At 37.9% G+C, this 25,662-nt stretch overlaps 1 protein-coding gene across 5 annotated transcripts in view; it reads left to right on the top strand.

Moving 5' to 3' along the window:
- The first annotated feature begins 1,031 nt into the window (after positions 1–1,031).
- The window catches only part of LOC139958896 (integrin beta-PS-like), a 29,100-nt gene continuing 4,469 nt past the window's right edge, over positions 1,032–25,662 (top strand). Inside the window, exons 1-20 of one of the 5 annotated variants that reach the window (XM_071956324.1) lie at positions 1,032–2,207; positions 4,019–4,100; positions 4,486–4,556; positions 5,923–6,018; positions 7,528–7,633; positions 9,353–9,484; positions 10,713–10,809; positions 11,148–11,232; positions 11,917–12,003; positions 12,784–12,867; positions 13,611–13,688; positions 14,857–14,952; positions 17,053–17,142; positions 17,586–17,779; positions 19,695–19,779; positions 21,533–21,675; positions 22,329–22,401; positions 23,729–23,810; positions 24,222–24,349; positions 24,708–24,797. In XM_071956324.1, coding sequence (XP_071812425.1) covers positions 4,031–4,100; positions 4,486–4,556; positions 5,923–6,018; positions 7,528–7,633; positions 9,353–9,484; positions 10,713–10,809; positions 11,148–11,232; positions 11,917–12,003; positions 12,784–12,867; positions 13,611–13,688; positions 14,857–14,952; positions 17,053–17,142; positions 17,586–17,779; positions 19,695–19,779; positions 21,533–21,675; positions 22,329–22,401; positions 23,729–23,810; positions 24,222–24,349; positions 24,708–24,797 — 1,887 coding nt within the window. In that variant the 5' untranslated portion in view covers positions 1,032–2,207; positions 4,019–4,030. The other 4 variants (XM_071956320.1, XM_071956323.1, XM_071956321.1 and 1 more) reach the window with 4 other exon arrangements.

Raw genomic sequence — 25,662 nt, 5'->3', positions numbered from 1 at the left:
CTTTGAGAGGTCCAGGAAAACCCCGACACAGGTACTATTCTTGTCAAGATTACTTTACAAATTGTCAATGGCATCAGCTAGTGCTACCTCAGTGGAGTGTTCAGGACGGAATCCATACTGTTCCTGGCATAAAATGTTATATTTTGAAATAAAGTTAAAAATACGATCATACATAAGTCTTTCAACTATTTTGGAAAAACATGGTAACAGTGATATTGGTCGATAATTTTCAAAGTTTTCTGAATCCCCTTTCTTAAAAACAGGGATGATCTTGGCAATTTTTAGCATATCAGGAAAAATACCGGTATTGAACGACAAATTGCAAATATGGGTTAATGGTTTGGTCATAAATAGGATAACTTGTCTTACAATACCAGGCTTATCGGGTTTTATGCAAGAGGTTGCTGTTATCTTATCTTATCTTATCTTATCTTATCTTATCTTATCTTATCTTATCTTATCTTATCTTATCTTATCTTATCTTATCTTATCTTATCTTATCTTATCTTATCTTATCTTATCTTATCTTATCTTATCTTATCTTATCTTATCTTTGAGCAAAATGTTTTTGCTGGGGGTTAGTTTTAATTACCAAAAGTAAATCAGAACGGGGCCCTCCAGATCATGCCTGCCCCCTTACTTATTTCAATCCAAGCTTCCAACCACGGATTCTTGTAGGAGTAGCTGCCTCACCTATAGGGCTTATCTGTTTAATATGCAACCTACACTACATCTTACAAATGCTAAATTTGTGTAGACAGTCCTCCTCTTAGAACTCTATTCCCTCCGCCCCCCCCCCATCCCACCCACTCCTCAATTGAAAGGACTCTCCTACGACCTTTAAAATTTAACGTCCCGGTGAAAGTAAAAATGGCATCTGTATAGGCCAATGGGCTCTCAGTTGATTTCCTACTAGGATCAAATTGTCATAGTAGTTACATAAGGTCATTTGCCCATATGCTTTCGTGGACAGGATGAAAACTTTTGTAGACCGAATCTGGCTCGCGCCAGCCGCCTATTGAGAATAATAATAATAATAATAATAATAATAACTGTTATTTATATAGCGCAGGTATCCAGAGCACAAGGCAATGTTCAAATGCGCTCCCAAATAAAGGGTCTAACTGTGATATTTCTCAAAAAGGATAGTTTTTAACTGTTTTTTGAGATCCGTCTTACTGGATGGAGAAATAGGTGCCTCTTGTTTGGCAATGAGATTGTTCCACAGTCGTGGGGCCATCACGGAGAAAGCTCGCCCGCCAAAGTTAGTTGAATGAAATGATGGCTCCGCAAGCAAATATTTATTTGGGGACCTCAGCGATCTTGGTGGAATGTAACGATGGACTAATTCTGCTAAGTACAATGGAGCTTCCCCGTTGAGTGCCATAAAGGTGAGATACAAAATTTTAAATCTATTCTTGCACGTACAGGTAACCAGTGAAGTTCACGAAGTACAGGTGTTATATGGGCTCGATTGAGAGTTTTCGCAACAAGGCGAGCAGCATTGTTTTGAAACATTTGTAATTTATTCATCAACTCATTGGTGATCCCGTACAGAAGGCTATTGCCATAATCCAGGCGAGACATTACAAGTGCCTGCGTGATCGATCGTGTCGCACTTTTGCTGAGCTGCCTTCGGTCTAAGGCAATATTTCTGAGATGAAAATAGCCCGACTTGACGACAGAGTAGACATACGGCCTAATAGACAGCTGAGGATCAAACAGGACACCGAGGTTACGTACAGGGGCTCCGGAGATTTTAACATCAGCCCCAGCTACTGTGATTGAATCAATGTTCACTAGTTTGAGACGTTGGGGCGTACCAACTAGCTTTATTTCAGTTTTCAATGGATTTCCTTTCAGGAAGTTGTCAGTGAGTCAATGCTGAATTTCATTTAAGCAGCATTCCAACTTTAGGCATTCTTGATGCACCTGTGCTGGACCTTTGATCTCTCTAATAACCGTATATAATTGAGTGTCATCAGCAAAACTATGGCGGTGTATTTTGCATAGGAGGACGTCGTGGTCCACGGTATCGAATGCTGCACTCAGATCTTGTAATACAAGAATGACGATACCACCACCATCAAGCATACACCGAATATCAATTTGAACACGCAAGAGTGCAGTCTCAGTGCTGTGGTGCGGTTTGTAGGCAGACTGGAAAGTGTCGTGTGGATTATGAGAGTATATATGCTCATTCAGTGGTGAGGCAACGACTCTTTCAAGTACCTTAGATAGAAATGTTAGGTTACTTACAGGTCTATAGTTCTGGAATATTTCTGGGTCTGCTGATGGTTTTTTCAAGATCGGAGTCACCAGAGCAGTTTTCATCGACTCCGGCACTACACCAGATGCGAGTGATTTGTTGATAATCTTTGTCATCACTGGCAGTATATTATCTAATACCGGTACATCTATCAGCATCCAAGTTGGTAGTGGGTCTAAGCACATGACTTACAAGGTGATTGTTTCACAATTTTGCGTATCTCATCATCATTAGATGGTCGTAGACTCTGCAGTGAGCAGTGACCAGATTGCGTACCCACCTGGGTGCGAAGTAGATGACAGGATTCAGCCCCACGTTGCTGCGACTGAGGTAGAATGGCCCTTATATTCTCCACTTTTTCAGTGAAAAGGACATGAACTTGTTGGCAAGATCCTTAGCCTCAGAATATCCGATGTTTACTCTCTATCAGTGGCGGAGCTAGGGGTATTGGTCAAGAGGGGCGAGAATTGTCTGTAGGGGCGCTTTCGACACTATCTAAGCGGAGCGCCACCACAGGTTGAAGCGTAGCGTACAGGAATTTTTTGAGTAAAGATACTCCCTAGATCGTCGGAAATGACCCTTTCCGGGCCTGGCTAATTTGCAGATTAACGAAGAATAAATAGGTGTCATCGCCAACAAACTGTGACAAATGTCAATAGGTAGATGAGAGCGCAATAAAAAAAGTCAATAATCGCGAATAAGTAAACATTGGTAAAGAGCTGAAAAGGGCGCCAGCGGTCCATTTGAGTCCGTCAGGTGGGCATCCGCCCCCTGACTATATGGACGCTCCGCCACTGCGCTCTTGATCGTGGACAGTAATCTAAGATAACTCTATGGCATTTTTTACGTGTACAGCGTTGGGGCGTGTAGGGGGCAGGCATGACCAATTCCGGCAGTTTTTCTTAATGGGGGAGGGGCCGACAAATATGGTGAGGCTAGGCCGCCGGTCCCCCGTGACTACACCCGTGACTACCACAGCATTCTGTGTTATATCTGTTGTTGCTGTTCTTGCGTATGCTATACTGTACTTGTTGTTGGTACTTCCTTCGTTATATTATCACATATTTATTATCATCTGTTATTATCATTTTGGTAGACCGCTTTAAATCATGTATGTTGAAAATGATGTTTTTCGAGGGGTCTGAAAAAAAGACAATTCTGTTTGATTTTCCGTCAAAGTTTCGGGGAATATACGCAGACGTGTAATTATTGTTACATATGGCAGGAAGTATTCATGGCCAAAACTTCCTGAATTCAAATCTCGTTGTGTATGTATAGTAACTGATTTACAACCCTGCATTTGACTATATAATAAACGACAAAAGTGTTAACGTGAATTGTGAACTGTTCACACGCTTATTCGGTGATATATATATATCGTAGCGAAAGTAGTTCCCATTTATTAAATCGAAACAGTTAGATAATATCCTTCAATGCCTCCTACCTCTGAGGTCTGGCTTTTGTCTTGGTAGGCCAACTATGTTAAATATCGTTCATAGCTAACATATTTACTTATATTGTATAGTTTAACATACGATATTGAACACATAAACGTTAATGGTGACGATAATTTCTCAACAGGGCGAGCAAGAGGATTTTTATAATATTTTGTTTATTATACACGGATTATAGATTGGTAAGTTATTAATTAAAGGCATTGAGCTTTCTCACGGATTTATTTTCCGATAGCGATGTGTATAACTTAGGTTTTTTATTAATGTTCGTTTTTCTTTCTTTTTTTACCCACAGCTATCTACAGCAATGAAAGCTCTGTGTTTAAGCTTTTTGTCTCTTCTAATGACGACACAAGTTCTAGAATCCAATTGTGAAGGTAAGTAGATTCGGTAGCATAGTAAGGCTCTTTAGAATTACATTTTGAGAAAGTATATCTTGCCCGTGTTTAAGGAGTTATTCACATATATGGTATAACAGCCCAGTGCTGTACCCAATGTGTCCAGTTAATGTACCAAACAGTGCTCTTAAATGTACTTATGATACCACATATGCATGTTGTATAGGCACCTGTATACAACAAAGCTCTAGGTAACATCCGGATGTTAACTTGACACGTCTTTTTAAGTCTAATCACTTCTCAGATGTGACTATCTTCGTTTCGTTCAACAAAGCTTCAATAAAAATTGTCTGTTCACAGTTTGTTTCACCTTTAGGACTCACTGGATGATGTTTGTATACTCATGTTTGATCTTTCTTTACAGAATGTCCCTCGTTATCAAAGACCTGTCATGAATGTATATCCATGCCTGGTTGTGCCTGGTGTAAAAATGAAGTAAGTAACACTATGATTTGCAAAAAAATATTCTCTAGTCTGTTGTTTATACCTTCAAAGACAATTAAGCATAAAGCTAGAGGAAGGGGGGAGGGCGATATGATGGTCTCAGCCAGGGATATTGGCTTACCTGCGTACCGGCATACGGGTATACCAGCTCCAAACAGCTGTGCCACTGGATTCAAGGCTCTGAAGTCGTCGATTTCCTGTTGTTCGAGAAAGGTGCTTTAGTTTTGCCCTGTTTGTTGTCAAAGCTCTGCCATTGCGCCGGTTGGGATTACTGGGCTGGTAGTATGGTATTTCCCCTGTTCGCACCCTAATCTCAGCGTGTATATGATAGTTAAAACTTTAAATGGATTAGGTATGTAGGGATCGGCTGGTTTGGTTAATTAAGTCTACTGTTACGATCTAAGGTATATGCAAAATATAACTTGAATAACTTCTCCCTTGCAGCTATTGTTATTATGCGTTGTGACTATAAGTAGCTCAAGGGAAGGAAGGACGGGGCTGCACCTTTGTCAAGGCTGGATTCAGCTCAAAATACTTCAAGCGAAACAGATAAGCAATTATTTTATCTGCCCTTCTTCCTCCTCCCGCCACTGCCCCAGCCCTCACCGCCATTATATTGATATATATATATATATATGAAAATCGTAATGAGTTGGAAAATCAAGAACAGTGAAAAAACTTTCAGCCTTCACCGGGATTCGAACCACGGGCCTTCGCTTCTGTACGCGGACACCCTAACCATATATATATATATATATATATATATATATATATATATATATATATATATATATATATATATATATATATATATATATATATATATATATATATATATATATATATATATATATATATATATATATATATATATATATATATATATAAAATCCAGAACAGTGAAAAAACTTCCAGCCGCCACCAGGATTCGAACCCGGGCCTCCCACTTTATATGCGGACACCCTAACCACTAGGCTATGGACGCTGATTATATGACCAGAAGTTCGAAATATATATTGCGTCCGCATATATGCCGGAGGCCCGGGTTCGAATCCAGGTAGAGGCTGAAAGTTTTCCAACTGTTCTGGTGGATAATTCCAACGCACTACAATTTCAATTATACTGTATATGTTTTAAATTATATATATATATATATATATATATATATATAAATGAAAATGTAATGAGAAGGAATATATATATATATATATGTGTATATATATATATATATATATATATATATATATATATATATATATATATATATATATATATATATATATATATATATATATATATATATATATATATATGTATATAGTAAACATTTCACGTGTGTTTTTTCCCTCTGGTATAGACCTTCCTTGGTTCGCGATGTGATACTGTTGAAAGCCTCACTATAACTGGATGTTATTCCTACGAAAATCCAATGCCAATCTTTGAATCACCAAAGGTAAGGTATTAAAGCCAAAACAAAAGACACAAGCAAGCAAACAAACAAACAAACCCTGTTAAATATCATTCTATTTGACTATAACTTTGATGAAGTGTTAAAACGAATGAATTTCTTTCTGTGATGGAAATCTGAAAACAAGGTGTTCCTAAATTTGTTGAAAACACTTCTTAAGTTCCAAAGATTACGTCGCATAATCAACGTCCTTACCTATGATGATGATGATGATGATGATGATGATGATGATGATGATGATGATGATGATGATGATGATGATGATGATGATGATGATGATGATGATGATGATGATGATGATGATGGATGGCGGATGATGGATGATGGATGATGATGATGATGATGGGTGATGGATGGATGGATGGATGATGATGATGATGATGATGATGATGATGATGATGATGATGATGATGATGATGATGATGATGATGATGATGATGATGATGATGATGATGATGATGATGATGATGATGATGATGATGATGATGATGATGATGATGATGATGATGATGATGATGATGATGATGATGGTGATGATGATGATGAAGATGATGATGATGAAGATGATGAGGAGAAGCACTCTCCAATGAACTCATCATTTTGGACGGACCCTTTCAAATTGGGTCAATGTACATAGGCTATATATCAGGATGAAACATCAAGAAGGGGTGGGAGGCGAGGGGTAGAAGCGGAACAGATTTTAGAAAAAAGTTACTTTATTCCAAAATCAAGAAAATTAAACTTTGGGCAAAGCGATCTGACCTAGGTCCAATGTGTGTATGGTAGGCTTGTCGTAATATATTACGTTTAGCTTGGACAGAGAATAAAAATCATCTTTTGGTTGCAAATGTTTTAGTATAATATTAAAGTCAATATAGCATCATTCATGTCGATATATATCAGCCGATACTCATAGCTGGTATAGTAACTACTGTCCATATCTTGCAACACGTGTTACAATGTTGAGAAAACAAAGATATATATATATATATATATTTATATATGTGTGTGTATATGTGTATGTGTATATATATATATCTATATATATATATATATATATATATATATATATATATATATATATATATATATATATATATATATGTATAGTTCAAATTTGGAGTCATCCATGCAGAGCTTTATTGTGGTTAATTGTTGTTGCTCGAGTTAATTGAAACTCTTCAATTAAAAAGGTTAACGCAAGAATGATATAAAATAAATTAAACAGTTTTTTTTTTGTCAAAAAATAAATGATAATAAAACGATCTTGCTTTCGGCATTTACTTAGCCAGTGTATGTTATTATACAAAAATATGTCGCTACATTATAAATGGTAGAAAAACAAATCACACACTGTCACTGTCTGTTCTATTTTGTTTTAAGTGGAGGAAGTGAGTTTTCTTTTTGGCTGATACTATATGAACCTTTACACTTTTCACTCTCAAATGTTTATTTTCAATTTCATATTTGTAAATCGTGTGATTGCACCAACAGAACGAAGATGTAACTGACGGGACATACCTTAACGATGAGGATGAGGAACCAGTCACTCCGGCTGTACAAATACAACCTCAAGAAATCCGAGTCAAATTAAGACAAGGTATGCGATGTCCAAATATTGATAGGGGATCCAAAAACAATACTTATCACTTCCTATGTAACCCATGCACTCACACACTGTTTTTCTAGTAGTTCTTCTATTCTTGTGAGAGAAGGAGGTAAAACACGGTAAATGTTTTCACTTTCAATGAGCCCTAAATGGCTCCTAAATATACCTTGGTTGTATAAACAGGCACAGATCCAGGAGTTATTGGCATACACCCACCCCACCCCACCCCACCCCACCCCCATCTTGTCCGTCCTTCGACTCATCCAACAATTCAATACAAACTATAGTTATTAGTACAATCTTGCGTTAAGACCCTATAATTATATACCTTAACTATATAGTCTAAATATGCATCAGGAAGGATCATTTTACATCTAACAATTTGTTATATGGAAGAACTCCAATACCTTCCTTCTCCCTATACATGGGAATCGGTAACAAAGACAACAGGGCCACACCCACGTCTTTAAATTGAGAAGGGGAAGGGGACATCGTCAGTTGGGGGAAATGGTTCAGTATAGGGGGTCCTTTTCATTTTGCTGGAGAAGAATTACACCACCGCCTTTACAATCAAAAACATGCATTAAAATACACCATATGACGTCTAATTATGTTCAATTTTTTGTTTAATCTAGAATTCAATAGAATCAATTGCCCCTAGGCAAGGGCGGCGGAACCGGGGGGGGGGGCACAGGGGGCACGTGCCCCCCACTTTTCCTCAGGTTAAAAATGTGCCCTTTTTCTACATAAACATTTCTATATAAAAAAGAGTTTACAAAGCAAAACCCACGTCGAATGAAATATTTCGGGAAGTTTGAAATGTTTACTACCACAGGCGTAGGAGCCCAATTTAATTTGGGGGGCTGTAACGACTTGCCCGAAAAATATTACCAAAATTTTTCGCGCGCTACGCACGCGTTCAACATGTTAACGTGCATATCATATAGGCATGCGTTGGTTATTACATCGCATGCCAATAATATACAATCATTTACCGTGTTATAAACCCTTCCAAGTTGGTTATAATTATTGGAAAGTCGTTACAATAATAATGATCATAATAATATCAGTTTAACTATTGAAAAACACATAGAAAATTATTTTTCTTTCAGTATTTTGACATATTTCATTTGCTTTCATGTATGTATCGATCGCGTGTGCAGGGACTTGGACTTTATAATGATTTCACCTCATTTTGTCTTTTTCCTTGTTTCCCAATTTGCACATTAGATATTGCAGTGCTAGTATGCATTGTTTCCTTGAGGGGGGGGGGGGGTGGCGTTGATGGAGTGATGTGTATACGCAAATAAGATAATACAATAAGAGTTATAAAGGGTACTAAATATCAGGCCGCATCAGTCCAATCGAATTTCTGCAAAGTGCCCTTCGACGTTGGTGCCCCCCCCCCCCAGATTAAAAGTGCTTCCGCCGCCCTTGCCCCTAGGTCCACGCCTTCTTCTACATACAGTTCTGCATTCGCCACTGGCCCTTCCATATATTTCCCTGTACCTAAATCAATCGGGGTTTTTAGAGGTTGCTATCCCCAACCAATACATGCACCCCACCCACCCCATCCACAATTTTGAAATCATGTGCACGCCACTGTATTCAAAGTTCACGTACAATCCTTGTGGTTTACGTCAGTTTGCAAATTGCCCAAATCTGTTGCTTAATTTCTTTTCTATTTTTTTCCCTTTTACCCATGAAAAGGAGAACCTCACAGATTCACAGTTAAAGTACGTCAAGCTCTGGATTATCCCGTGGACCTCTATTATTTAATGGACCTTAGCTACTCAATGGGTGATGACCTTACCAAACTTAAAGTTTTAGCTGAAGCACTCGGTAAATATATACTTTAACTAAAGTTTGTACCAATCCGGAACAATACACCATTTAACTGCATTTTTTATTCCAATTCCAATTGAATTCTTTATTTTACAAAACAAACGTTACAATCCACCATTGACCATTGAACACTGCAGAGCCAGCAACATATATTAGGTGATTGCCACCACGTCTGTCATAGTGGCTAACAGACTATCCTGTATATAATTTACATATTATACATCGAATTTACATATCAAAATTGATTATGGGCTATTATACTCAAATGATTTATGGAGTTAACACAGGTAAGCTTTAGGCAAATACATACACAGTATGCAGTGACATGAAGGAGAACATACACTGTGTATAATAGCATTAAACACATATAAGTAACTAAGTTAAACATCATTGTTGCCTCGAATGCAAACAGCTGTTTGACGTATGTTAATTTGCGTCACGTGATGTTTCCACTTGATATACCCAATATTGATTTACACTTGTCAGCTTTTTGAGGCTTTCAGATGTATCCCAATATTCCATCCTCCCTCAGTGTCAGAGTAAATGGTGATCATATACAATAATAAAGGTATGATGTATTGGCCCCAAATATGCTAGATGGTCACCTTCGTTAACATTTTAAACTGTTTTTATTATAACCTTCGAAGAAATTTTTTCTCACTGGAACATTAAGTTATCTTGTGTGTTCATTAAAATGATCTGAGAACAATTTGGAGAGTAAAGACCTCCAGAAAAGTACTTTTCGAGTTCGAGTTCGAGTCACTTCAAGATTAAAGTATGTCGTCCAGTTACATGGTTGTTGACAATTCATAATCATGGACGTTAAATATGAATCTAAGAGACTGACTTCGGTTAGCTTGCGGCTTTGATAAGCCAATGAGGCTTCTTGGCGAGTTCCTGCTTGCAGGAGGATCTAAAATACACACAAACATACATATTTTTTTCGGAAACTTCGAGTAATTATAGCGTGCTATAATTTGGGGCCTACACAAACTACCTTTAAGCGAGTTCAGCCGCCTTGAAGTATATCCTATCGAGAGAATGGGTTCATTGTAAGCCCGAAAGGTTCTTTTAACTTCACTGACTTCATTCCATGCTCACCTTTGTGTTGTGTAGGTATGAAGTCTCTGAATAAAAAGAACCGGTATATTGTTCTATATTGAGCACCATATAGTTCATCTAGTAACATTCAGCGTGTGACTATTTCTACTCTTTCTTCATATAGGGGACAGCATGAAAAAACTTACCCGTAGAGCGAGGTTAGGGTTTGGTTCCTTCGTGGATAAGCCTATACTACCATACATCGACATCACAAGCAGTGCGTAAGTACAATTCACCACAGGCACATGTTAAAACAGTATAACGCCATGAAACTAGTTATTGGTTTAAGGCACGTGAATTGGGGAAACATTGATAGAGCAATGCATGAAGTTATTGACAACCGGGTGATTATTAAACAGCGCACTGACAAAACGTCATTAGCTTGAATGTTAATAATGATTTAGTAAAAAAAAAAATACTTTAACCGTGACATGAAAGTTATAATCTTACTTACGCCTTGCCGCATATTTGTAATAGCGACATATATAACCGCAGTTGATAATTAGATAATTAGTAAAATTTCATTGTGTTCTTTTTTTTATATTTTGCTTACGAACAGGATAGATGAACCTTGTCGGGGCTGTTCAAAGGCTTATAGCTTCCGCAATGTTCAACCATTACACAGCAATGTGACTGAATTTGCGGTAAGAATTTTAGTACAGTATACGTTCCCTTTCCTATGGTCACGTGATGCACATTTGACGGTCACAGTCTCGATGTAAGAGGTGAGAGGTTGAGAGTGGATCAGTTAAGTCGTTTGGTTTTCGTTTCCATTTTCTATCTTAGGTAAAGTTTTCTTATTGACACAAATCTTATTGACACAAATCTAAAAGAGCGTCCTCTAATTTCATGTCAGATTCAGTATGATGCAATTATATTGGAGAGAGAGAGAGAGGGGGGGGGGGGGGCAATGGACATGGAGTGGGTGGGCGAACCACGATGTTACCGCAAAACCTTCTGGTTTAATGGATCCTCTGTGCATTCCCTTCAACAAATCCCAGAAATTGATTTTTTTTTCACAAAGCGCACATCTGTTCATAATTTTTCAACAACATGATAATTTAAAATTGTGAATGTAACTTTAAAAAATGGAAACGGGTTACATTTTATTAAATAATTAGGACACATTGATTTTTGCCACAAGACTGGAGGGCGGCACAAACCCCTCCTCCCCCACTTCTTGTCCCCGTAATATTATGACATAACGTACAAAACTCGAGGAAGCCACTTTCCCCGGTGGATTCAACGCAAAAAGTATATTGCTTGTAGTGAATGTTATAATGCAGCATAAGGAATTAAGATCAATCAATAATTCTTTCCACCTATAGACAAGAATAAATAACGTCAGTGTATCAGGAAACCTTGACATGCCAGAAGGAACATTTGACGCAGTAATGCAGGTCTCTGTCTGTAATGTGAGTAAACGGCTTGCCCGAACCAACGATACTGAAAAAAATGTTATTAATTAAGTGAGATAAACGAGGTAAAATTCTTGGAAATACAAAATTCCTTATATGGAATGGTATATCTCCCAAATATTCCCAAATGGATGGATTAAAAGAATTCATTGCATGGTTTATTTCAAATTGCCCCCCCCCACCCCCTCCTCCCAAATGGCTGTTAAGGGTATTTCTTTCTGAAATTGACTTGGTACTAAAATTAGTGAATTAAACATATATAGTAGAAATGTTTTTAAGTCCTTGCATTGTTGTTTTCTATATGCAACCCTATTTCGATGGTAATTTCACACCTACCGGCACGCGACTTTTTTTCTGCAGTACTGTTTGTCAATGGCAGCTATAGTATATTCTGTCATGTAACGTAGGCCTATTGAATATTCATTAACAACATGTAAACGTAGATCGTCTAGAAATGCACTTTCGGCATAGCAGTATTTTCACACAATGTAGTAAATACGTACTAATATATAAGTACCTATATATTTATCTGGTTCAATGATTTGGCTCAACAGACCAATTCTAAAATTTGACCTGCCTACCGTTCATAACGTGAAAACATTGCACTAACATTCAATTATACAACCAGACAGAGATAGCCACGTGTGAATTGTCTCACTAGAACCGCGGTATTCAGCTGTGGTTACCTTCAAGAACACCCTTACCATTCATTACAAAGCATTAGAGTTTCTAAGTCGACTAAACAAAATGTGCGCATTTTTATTATTATATATATAGGAACAAGTAGGGTGGAGAAAGGAGGCAAGAAAACTGCTTTTGGTGACCACAGATGCATCTACCCATATCCAGGGTGATGGAAGGGTAAGAATTAGTCATATGTCTTAAAATTGAAAAAATAAATAAAATTAAAACACTTAAAGCATCTTTTTTCTTAATGAATCGTCCAGGAGGTTGTCCTTGACTTTCTATAAAAGGTTTTTATTCATCTGCTTAGGTTTTTTCCATACATTGAAGACGCATGATGTTCTTCAAAATCAAAGTTTTAACAAATGCTAAACGCTAATTGGCGAAAGTAACATTTTCAGAACTTTTGATTGCAATCGATTGACAGGGGCAAGTTTGACTTCTGTCATACCGGCCCGAAACCGGGTTACAACTGGGTACAAGGCAGGTTGATGGACCGAAGACTCGAAGAAAAGTGCTAGTTTCTTCCGATGCGGCAAAAGCGTCGCTTGGTTTCAGGGCCTTGCAACGCTAGTCTTGTTCAAGACATTGACTTTCTGCTGTTACTTTGCATGTTACAATTAATATGAGTGCGCCCTCACATCCTCTTTCGAGGTTCTGCAGTCTGTTCGGTTAAGGCTGATTCCCCTGACAAGCAGCTTTGTGGAAGGGCGTCCTCATTTAGTGTTCTGATTCGACGATATTCATATATAGAATGGAACGTCTTGACCTAGACTATGCAGCGCCGCCGATTGGATCTTTCAAATGTTTGAAACATATGCGATAGTCCGATTGTAGAGTGTAGTCCTCATTTCTGGAGCATCTTCATGACTTAAAAAGATGTCAGGATTTCGTTTTTCTTCTCAATCTTCCTCTGCTAGATTGGAGGAGTATTTACACCGAACGATGGAGCGTGCCATATCGATGAATACGGAGTGTACAACCAGTCCCACTTATACGTAGGTTGAAACATAAAAGCAAGATCTTTACACAGCAGTGTGAACGTTTCGTAAATAATATAACACTGCGCAACCTAATCACTACAAATGAGAGCCAATCATATTTTGTTCGTTAATTCAATATCATGATAACTTGGTGGAACGTTAGTATATTCTATACTGAGTTCAAGAAGTGGTTAAACAGCTTTCTGCATATGCTTATAGGAAACACCATCAAAATAAACCACGGGGTTCGGCCATATTGTCACTGTGTTACGTCATAGTGTGACTACGAGAATTTTAGAATGCGACATGTTGTTTATATTTGTTATGAAGAAAATGAAAGAATGGAGGCGTTATGTTGACTTTATTCAAAGTGTTTTAAGTCAAATGAATTTTGACTACAACATTATTTTATGCTTTGTTTTCATCTAATAAAGAACAGTAAAATGAACAGAAATACTAATAAAGATTAGTGGATGTTTGTCACGTATTTAAGAGATTTTTTTTTTAAATTTGCAACTAAATCTACCCTGTAATAAATTTATTTTTAAAAAGGCTCGTACTTACTACAAACAAAAAAGCAAAATATAGCAGTTTTTTGGTAGAACAATGTCATAAAAACACATTTCTAAGTCCTCCTTCTAAAGGAAAAATTTTGTCTTGATATGTAATAGTCCAAAAACGTATATATATAACAAAACTTTGCATGCCAGCAAATATTTCTTTATAGCTTTTACCGTTTTCTAGATAACTAGCGAGTTATAATATGCTTAGTTTATAGAGTATAATGACGTTGGCTCCTGAGGAAGTCTTAAATGTTTTGTTAATCCTAATAAAATCAACCAAAAAGTGTTCTTTTGCTTTGATATGAACAACAGATTACGTACGGATGGTATCTTTTCAACACAGCACCTCGTTGCATTTCACGTATGTTGTTTGAGGCCATTGGGTGTTAGACTGAATGGTCCAGCCACTTCAATTAATAAGCCTCAGTTGCTTAAATAGTCATTTTCTTAACAATTACAAGTAGTATAAACGTACAACCTGGATATATAGCAGTGTCTTTTTTAAAGGACTAAAACGTATTTCAAAAAACAATTCTATATGAAGTTCCTCCTTTAATTCCCTGATTTATCATCGTGACATTTCAAACTGATTAAAGTTTAATCTTTTCATTCGTTGACAGGATTATCCCTCTGTTGCATTCCTGAACGAAAAATTAGTCAAAAATAATATTATTCCAATATTCGCCGTACCATCTTCTGCAAGAGAGGTATACAATGTAAGTATACAGGGATCACTTTACAGTTAAAACGTGCATTTTAATGTAACATTCTCCAATTGACCTTTCATTCTCTGAAACAACTATATGTTCGATTATTGTATTCAAATTTAACCTGATTAACAACTATACTATACAAAGTATACATTTTGCGAAAACACTGGGCGTAGTTACATTTTACAAGATGTTATGAAAGGTGCCATACCGACAGAGGAATGGATAGATATATGGATATGGGTGGGGTGGGGAGGGGGAATAGGCGTACGGGACTATTTTGGTTTGTGGGGGGGGGGCAGAAACTTTTGTGCCCGAAATTTCCCGTGACACTTTCTAAGCGGAGCGCCACCATCGGTTGGCGCGTAGAGCACAAGATTTTTTTTTGGCAAAAAATGCCTCTCAGATTGCCGGAAACGGCACTTCTGAGGCCTTGCAAGTAGCATCTAGACATTCTTTATTTTATAATCTCACGTTTAGAAATTTACACTTCCCCAAAAATTTGGTAAATTAGAAGAAGAAAAATGGTATACCATCACATTGACGGGGAAAACTAGGACAGTATTTTTTTAACTCCTATTTAGTTACGGTATTTATTATTTAACACAGTACTCGGCTACCACCAGAAAAACAGTGTTCAACGACACGTAGGCAGGAATAATGTCGCTGTGTCGGGTGAGACTGCAATTTGTCTCACAAAAAAGTATAAAAAATAACAAAGAATATGATAAACCTGTACTTTTAGGCTTGTAGGCACTCCCCCCCCCCCCCCACCACCATTAATGAAAAAGAAAATGTTTCTTATATACACTCATGTCTGGGATGTCCAGGTATACAGTTGACTAGTTAGATAAAAATGTTTACTGTGGTTTTTTTCACTTTAGAGACTGCTAATCTCCATGCATGCTTGTCACCACGATTGTGAGCGGCGTTTCCTGTTAATAATTTTGGGCGATAGTGCAAAAAGCGTGGTAGCCCAGATGAGCTGCGCTTACGGTGGTGTTACACGGAAATATTCGAGCATTATGATGCTAAATAAAGAAAATACAAAAACAAATAACACAGAACGCTCTCCACGGAATTTTCGGGCAAAAATATGAAAAAGATTCGGGCAAGCTACTACATATTTATATATACATTTTTTTCTCCTCTTAGGCTGCCCGAATTTTTCAGGACTTTTGCCCGAATTTCTTTTCCTCTGGAAATTGGGGGGGGGGGAGTCTGCCACCTGCCCCCGCCTCGTACGCCTATGGGAGGGGGGTTAGGGGGAGAAACTACAAATGCCGCATTTCTTCATAGTAATAAAGACACCGAATTGTTAGAGCTCGAAGCTAGAACATGAACAATTTACTGTCAAACTATATCCATCATATTCTAAAGTTCTATCATTAGGTTTGCTAAACTATATGTGTTACAGCAGAAACTAATTGCAAGACGACGCCCTCTATCCTCATTTTGTTTCCATTCTTACAATATTCGATTCAATACGATATTTGCGATGTACTCTAATTATACTTTCTTTAATATGTCGAACAAGATTAAGACATGTCACGCGGTGGCGATTTTACTGGACTGTACGCTTGTAACATGATCAGTGGTGGCACCAGCCTAGGCAATCTGGGGCAATCATAGGCAATCTGGGGGACAACTAGGGGGGAGAGGAATGTTTTATTGTGGGCAAAAAATATAACACTGATATGGTAGATGATCTAACGTGAGGGTATATGACCCCTCCCCTTAGACCCTCTCTTAGGGAATTTTTCCTCAAATAAAATGACTGGACGCAAGTGCATGGTGCAATCATTTGATTTTTTTTCACATCAATGCATTGCATTGGAAGCTGTTTCTAACACAAACGATTAGCCTAGCTCTATATATTTTGGATAGGTAAAATAATGTAATGGAAGATGTTCTCATATGATGCTCGATTGAATATACTTATGTTGAGTTGGAGTATAGAAGTTATTTTCTGTTTTTATTGTTATTGCTGTTGTTGGTTATGATTATTATTATTTTGAAATATTTGCTTACTTTTTATTTTAACTTTATATATTCCTAAAAAAAAAAGAAATTAATGGAAAGATATATTCCCTTTTTAACTTACAGAGACTGAGTGTTCTGATCCAAGGGGCGCGGACAGCTACCCTTTCTACGGATTCCAGGAATGTTGTCGGTATAATACAACACATATATAATGTGAGTCAGTAACGAGAGGGAATCATTATGGAAGGGGAGGTATGTTGGGAAAGGAGGATGAGCTAGAAAGAATTGAAAATGTGGAGAATTGGAGAACATTAAAAGATATATATATATATATATATATCTATATGAAATCTCCATATTGACAAACTTTTACCAATCAACGTATTATAAAGGGGAAGTAGTAGGAAGGGAGTTAGAATATATGTGTAAATCATGAGTTAAAGGTATAGGAGTGTGATCTCCCATTTGTGTTTGTCTGGTCTTACTAAATGATAGGGACACTAGCCTATTCCACATCTGCGTCTAACTGCACCCTCCCCCTCGGGCCCTTCCCACACACGTACCACATCCCGTCTCCGTGACTCTTCAGTTTCATTTCTTATTTTTACTAACTTCTTTTCTTGTTTATTTACGTCATCTCTCATCCTCCTCCTCAGGAGATAACAGAGACAGTGGAGATAGCTCATGATGCACCGAAGAATCTACAGCTGAAAATCACAGCTAACTGTAGTGATGACGTCAGAGATGAAAACAGAAAGGTCTGTTCGGGAATAAGTTTAGGACGTGAAGTTACCTTTGAAATAGAAATCACAGCACAAGGATGCATGCCGGATGGCGCCACTAATCAAAGGTTTTTACTTCGGTCGTTACTTCTCTCGTAAACTATATGTCATATAACACTTACTATACCTTTAGAATGATACTGAAGGCCTGTTCACAATAGAGGCCGAGGAGAAGAAAAGGGAAGAGGCTGGTGGTGGACTGAGGACTACCCTTTCTTTAATTGGAAACCTATCGGCCAACAGGTTTAACGTCCACATTTATCTCAAGTATCCTTTACGAATTATTTATCACTTCATTTTGGGGATTAGAGTCCTGCTCTCGTACATTCACTAATATATATACATTTTTTATTATATATCTATATCTAAATCTCTATATATATATATATATATATATATATATATATATATATATATATATATATATATATATATATATATATATATAATATAACGAAAATCCACGTTTACTCCAAAAGAAAATGTTATTAGAGAAAACCAGAGAAATAAGATATGACTCATAATTGACAAATAAGGAGTAAGTTTTAGAAAATATATTGGAATTTTCGGTCCCCCTGGGACCTTCGTCAGCAATACTTGGCAGTCGAATGAGAAGTACAAAATGTGACACAATGAAAGTATGACGCTAGATAAGTGTAAGTTGCAATGATGGAATTAAAACCAAATAAACCATGACTATACAGGAAGCGGATTAAGGAGCAAAGAACGGATTACATATGCTTGTAGAACTGGTAGTTGTTAACTGGTCCCAAGTCTTTGTTGAGGCCGGTGATGTGAGACTTAATACGAAAGATCCAATCGATTTCTTTACGTTTACGTTCAGTAGTTGATTTGAAGTTCGAGGCAATTAAAATACATTGTAGGTTTTTTAGAGAATGACTATGAAGATTGAAATGTTCGGACACTGGGAATCCTGCAAAATTATCACGAATAGATTTTTTGTGATCATTATTAAAACGTAAGCGGAATCGGGAGCCTGTTTCACCTACATAATTGCCCTCTTTGCAAAGTACACAATAGAAAATGTAAATAACATTAATAGAATCACAAGAGAGGGAAGGGGGTCTAAGACTAAAGTCAACATTGGGAATCTTGACCACGGTGCCTGGGGTAATATGGGGGCATATTTGGCATCTAGGTTTACCGCAAGGAAAATTGCCTGCGGAGGTGGAAACTGAGCGGGGGAGTCTGGAGGAAGTGAGAAGAAATTTAAGGTTGGGGGGTTGGCGAAATGCTAGCATGAGTGGTACCTTAAACGATTCTCCTACAGACTGATCGTCTTGAAATACAGTGATAATTTTGCAGGATTCCCAGTGTCCGAACATTTCAATCTTAATGGTCATTCTCTAAAAAACCTAAAATGTATTTTAATTGCCTCGAACTTCAAATCAACTACTGAACGTAAACGTAAAGAAATCGATTGGATCTTTCGTATTAAGTCTCACATCACCGGCCTCAACAAAAACTTGGGACCCCTTAACAACTACCAGTTCTACAAGCATATGTAATCTGTTCTTTGCTCCTTAATCCGCTTCCTGTATAGTCATGGTTTATTTGGTTTTAATTCCATCATTGCAACTTACACTTATCTAGCGTCATACTTTCATTGTGTCACATTTTGTACTTCTCATTCGACTGCCAAGTATTGCTGACGAAGGTCCCAGGGGAACCGAAAATTCCAATATATTTTCTAAAACTTACTCCTTATTTGTCAATTATGAGTCATATCTTATTTCTCTGGTTTTCTCTAATAATAATAATAATAATATATATATATATATATATATATATATATAGATATATATATATATATATATATATATATATATATAAATATATATATATATATATATATATATATATATATATATATATATAGATATATATATATATATATATATATATATATATATATATATATACAACTATCTAGTGTTAACTGCTATACTTTCTATTATGCAGCTTTATTATATATCCTATCGGTTTGGATGAACAATTAACTGTACACGTTGACGTCTACTGTGATTGTACGTGCGAGAATATAAGGGTAAATATGACTTTATTAATCGATTTAATACAATATGAATGCAAAGTAAGCGGCGTGCGCAGGACGGTGGGGGAGGAGGTAACATTATATATTTAGGTAGGGTAATGATACTTTATGATAGGTCAAAAGGCGCATCAAGGATTTGATAAAGGAATCGTGCTGCGCGCCCTTGGGGTTGTTGAAGTCGACTCCCATGAAAGGGGTGGGGTGACCGTCAGCCTACGATAACATAAAGAGGGTCGTTTAATGCACTGTTTGTTTCCCGAAAACCTAGGACATAAGATATGTTTGAACCTAGGCCAATGCCTAGGTCTGTTTCTTCTCAAAGTGACATGAAAAGCATGTCTTTCTAGCCACCCCCTTCTCTCTCTTGGAAACTGCTCCCTAATAATTTCCTTCCCCATGCCCCTCCCACTCTCATTGTCACCGCAAATGATTATGTTGACTCTACCCATGGGCGGCGATCCGTACTTCCGAGTGGGGGGGATATGACCTTGTTGACTATCTAAGCGTAGCGCCACCATTGGTTGGCGCGAAGCGTACAAGAAAATTTTGGGATTTACAAACCCTCTAGATGGCCGGAAACGGCACTTCCCGAGGTTTCCAAGCGGCATATACTGTACCCAACTTTAAAGTAGGGATATCATGTCCGAAATATCTCATAATCAGGATCCAAAATACTTTTTTTTTAAATTTCGGGTGTTATTTTGGGAAAATTGCCACTGTCAACCTTGTTTCAGGCGCTACGTTAGAATGTTCGAGGGCTCTTTTATATTATTCGATGAAGAAAATGGCCTCATGCAGGCTATTATAGGCCTATGCACATGCAATACACAATTACACATAGTTACATTCCTAGGTACCGATTGCTAGGGCATCCAGGTGAAACGTGTATTAAGCATTACCAACATGAGATTCTCAGCTGTTCGAGGGAACATGTACGTGTGAAGGCCTTCTATAGGGCCTATATGAATACTATGAGGGTGCATATATGTACTATATCAATACCGTGGGCGCAATAATACATTTTGTTGTTATAGGGCCAATGAAGCCCACAGTCAACTATTCTTGCTTTATAAAGACGGTTTATTTGAAAAGATCGCACTGCGTTTATGGTAGGCGAGAAATGAAGCTAAGAAAGAGCCGTACATTCACGATGATGCATAAATGTAGGCATGAAAATATTCTTATCCCTGGCATTTGGTGGGGGGGGGATATGGTGTATTACATCCCCTCCACCCATTTTCATGGGGGGATATATCCCCCTCCCCCCCCCAGGATCGCCGCCCATGACTCTACCTATAAAGTAAAACCTGGATCATTCGGACACTGGGAAAGGAGGAGATCTTGTATCAATTCCCAATATCATTAAGTAGTTTGCTATTTCAAATGAAGCCTAATACAATGGTATACGGTAGGTATGATGTGTAATATCAAGTATAGTAACATTTACTTACTGAAGACGAATGTCCAATAGTACACAATAACGGACATTGACATATTAGGGTTCGGATTTTAACATATATAGTGTTTGGAAGATTGTGGTGTAACTTTCCAAATGATGTTTACTGTAGTGAATACTTTATAGCCTACTTTCACTCAATACAAGTTTGTCAAATCAAAAACTACCAATTTCATTAGTGAACACTGCAGAGGGTAGAAATATTATTCTACTGCCGTGATTGGTAAAGAAACCGTTAACATGTCTATGAATTGGAAGCCTACATTTTTTTCATTTCTCGTTGTCCCATAGGAACTAAACAGTGCTTCATGCACTGACGGTAACGGTACCCTAACATGTGGTACATGCGACTGCAACCACGGTAGGTACGGAGATTATTGCGAATGCGATGGTAACAATCTTGGCGATATCTTGGACACGTCTGCATGTAAATCGTAAGTATAATGGACAGGATTACACCATAGCACTCTGAAGAAAAGTATTTTACATATACCAACCTTCAAATTGACATTAACACATCCTCCCATAACGTTCCGATATTAATAATCATAAAATAATATAATAATAATCAGCAGGTATTTTTACGACGCTTAAGCGACCACAGATGTGGGAGCAACCCGCAAGGGCTTATGGATTACGACTTACACGTCAGGTGGCTTCCAGTTCAACATTTTAACTCAAATTTGGAATCTTTTCAATTTAGAAAATCATTCTAGATGGGTAAACTGTAGATTGCTCTTGGATGAAAAACACATCTTACTGTGACCCGGCCGGGTATCGAAACCCGGAACCTTCCGATTGCTCAGCTAAGCCTAATTGCTTCAAATACCACCACCTCTATCCATTCGGCCACAGCACCGGTTTCTGAGGTGAACTCGGTAACCTTCGAGGTTTACAGGAATTACTCCCCTCCTCCCCTCCTCCCCTCCTCCCCTCCTCCCCTCCTCCCTTCCTCGCCTCCTCCTCTTCTCCTGCCCCTTCTCCCCTCCTCCCCTCCTTCAAAACTTTAAACATCAAAGCTAAACAGTGTTAATTGCACCAACACTTTTTATTTTGTTTTGAATACTTGTCCTGTCTTTCTTTCAAGTAATAACCAAACTGATGTTATCTGCTCTGGAAGAGGAGAATGCATCTGTGGAGAGTGCAGGTGTCAAGAAAAAGTAAGTAACACTAATGTCTCCATTAAATAACCCCTAACACGATGGTCCGAAAACTATGGAACGCGAAGAAGACTTTTCCAGACGTCGGAAAATTAATCTGCAACTTTTAGAGCTTGGCGGCGTCCAGGATCCAAGAAAGTGTTCACACTACATTCTGACTCTGAGGATCCAATATAGCTTTCACACTGCATTCTGACTCTGAGGATGTAATATAGCTTTCACACTACATTCTGGCTCTGAGGATTCATTATAGCTTTCACACTACATTCTGACTCTGCAGGATCCAATATAGATTTCACTCTACATTCTGACTCTGAGGATGCAATGTAGCTTTCGCACTACATTCTGACTCTGCAGGATCCAATATAGCTTTCACACTACATTCTGACTCTGAGGATGCAATGTAGCTTTCACACTACATTCTGACTCTGAGGATCCAATATAGCTTTCACACTTTATTCTGACTGTGAGGATTTAATATAGCTTTCACACTACATTCTGACTCTGTGGATCCAATATAGCTTTCACACTACATTCTGACTCTGCAGGATCCAATATAGCTTTCACACTACATTCTGACTCTGAGGATGCAATGTAGCTTTCACACTACATTCTGATTCTGTGGATCCAATATAGCTTTCATACTTTATTCTGACTGTGAGGATTCAATATAGCTTTCACACTACATTCTGACTCTGTGGATCCAATATAGCTTTCACACTACATTCTGGCTCTGCATGATCCAATGTAGCTTTCACACTACATTCTGACTCTGCAGGATCCAATATAGCTTTCACACTACATTCTGATTCTGTGAATCCAATATAGCTTTCACACTACATTCTGACTATGAGGATCCATTATAGATTTCACACTACATTCTGACTCTGAGGATCCATTATAACTTTCACACCACATTCTGACGCTGAGGATCCAATATAGCTTTCACACTACATTCTGACTGTGAGGATTCAATATAGCTTTCACACTACATTCTGACTGTGAGGATCCAATCTAGCTTTCACACTACATTCTGACTCTGAGGCTCCACTCTAAGGGGTAGTGAACTGGTTGATTATGGCTTAGTTCTCATGGAAGCTCCCAAAGAGAACTAGTCCTAAATTTTGCGGACCGCTGCGATACGATATATATATATCTATACCGCGAATATAAGCGTCACTCTTGTCTGAATGGCTAACGTAATGATGAAGTTGCTAAGCAAACGAGAAAGAAACAACAGAAATCAACTATATTGTAATTTGACTAAAAGCGAAAAAGTAAATTTTAGTAATGAATGTTTACTAAAAAAAACTTTTTTCGGTTCCAGCTTGATGGAGAGAATTTCTATGGAAGCTACTGTGAATGCAGCAACAAGAGCTGTCCGATTCATAATGGAGAAGTTTGCGGAGGTAACGTTATAAAAAGGCACCGTTTACGAATTAATATACAACAGAAATAAATCATAGCAACAAATTTACACATTGTTTTGAAATCTTGTTTATAATAAATATAAGTTGTCCGGAATTTCTTTTAAATTAAGTTCTATAAATCATGCCACTATTCACTGACTAATCAACTGATACTGTTTTCTTTATCGCTATCGATTTATTGATTTCGGTTATCGATTATCGATTTATTTAGTATTATTATATTTGGATGCACTTTTATCGAATCATGTAAAAACTAGAGCCCCCCACCCCGACACACACAACTTCAGTCCCCGATGTGGAGTAACTACATGCAACTAGATATCTCACTTCGCATAATGCAAACTGCTGAAAGCTTCCACATTTCACATTCCACGTTGTCATACACTAAAGGTACTGACAGAGGTGAGTGTAAGTGTGATGGAGGACGCGTTAGCAGATGCAGCTGCAAGCCGGGTTACTCTGGTCAATCGTGCGATTGCCTGACGAGTGACGATACTTGTATTTCTCCACAAACTGGCGTAAGTATAATAAATCATAACTTCTTCCCAACGTCATATAAATGATTAAACCGTGGTAAGCTAAATTTCCGCCTGTTATGTCAACGCCCGCCCCCATCCCCTCTCCCCGTCGAAGGTTGCATAATTCCCCGTAATTATATTATGTAATTCCCTGTATATCCCGTCTTTTCCCATGCAGCCTTGTCGACCTAGGTATGTAACCTCCTCCCTCCCTCAACCCCCTGAAGCCCACGCCCCCCCCCCAACCCACCACTCTCGCTAGACCTTAAAATAGCACACTTCTAATAAAACATCAAGCTATCTGATATCACTCATTATAGCTTTGTTAATGGACCAAGTGGCTTCAATTATTTCACAGCTGATTTGTAATGCAAAGGGTACATGTAAATGCGGTAGCTGTTCCTGTAGCTCATCAAAGTTCTATGGCCAGTTCTGCGAATCATGTGTTGTAAGTACAGTTTGTTTTCTTTTTATAACTATCATTATAACTGTCGATTAAGATATAATTTGATACATTATGATCATGCACACATGTCTTAATTGTTGTCATTTATTGAAAAGACACATCCTCGCTTATTTGGTGTGTAAAGTGAGCCGTATTCATTAGTAAAACTAATGTGTGGTTAAACAAACTCCAGCCCTGAACCATCTCAGGGGTAATTGTGCATACTTTACACTAAATGTCTATTATACTCCTAATTGTGAAACGTTTTTTTCTGGTTGAGATTTTCTTAAAGGTTAGGCTAAATTTTGTAAAGTCTTCAGTCACACAATATAAGATACTCCCTGATTTGAAAGCTAGTCAGAAAACAGAATACACATGACCAAACCTTTGTGTCATATGGAGGAAGTTAATTGTCAGATTCCATCGGAAAACATTGCTAACCGATCTTTCGCTATCCGTCTCGCGATTCATCTTGCTTGGGTGGCAACAATTAGTTTGGGGAGCGTGGGTTGATGTCATTTCCATCGGAACAAGAGCAAACAGGGAAAAACAAAAACAACAACAATGGTGGAAGGGATCCCATATGGATACCCTGGGACCTGGTCATACTTTGCCACATGTATCATAATAGCTGTAATAAACTAATTTTTCTAGCACCAACGGCCAGCCCGATTTTTGCAACTGGCAAGTTTCTTTGGTCACACGCCCACAGCCACCCACCCATACCTCCTATGTGTCCGTTCAGGGTGGTGATACAGTGGAGATCAGTGCCGAATTCTTAAAGGATCATTAAGGCACCAGAATTCCCCCTTTGCTCTTTTCTTACTTTTGGAAATCTTGAAAATAGAAAATTAGAGTGTCTGACTTG

The sequence above is a fragment of the Apostichopus japonicus genome, chromosome 18 (genome assembly GCF_037975245.1).
Source record: "Apostichopus japonicus isolate 1M-3 chromosome 18, ASM3797524v1, whole genome shotgun sequence".
NCBI lineage: Eukaryota > Metazoa > Echinodermata > Holothuroidea > Aspidochirotida > Stichopodidae > Apostichopus > Apostichopus japonicus.
This window is presented reverse-complemented; position numbering and strand designations above follow the sequence as displayed.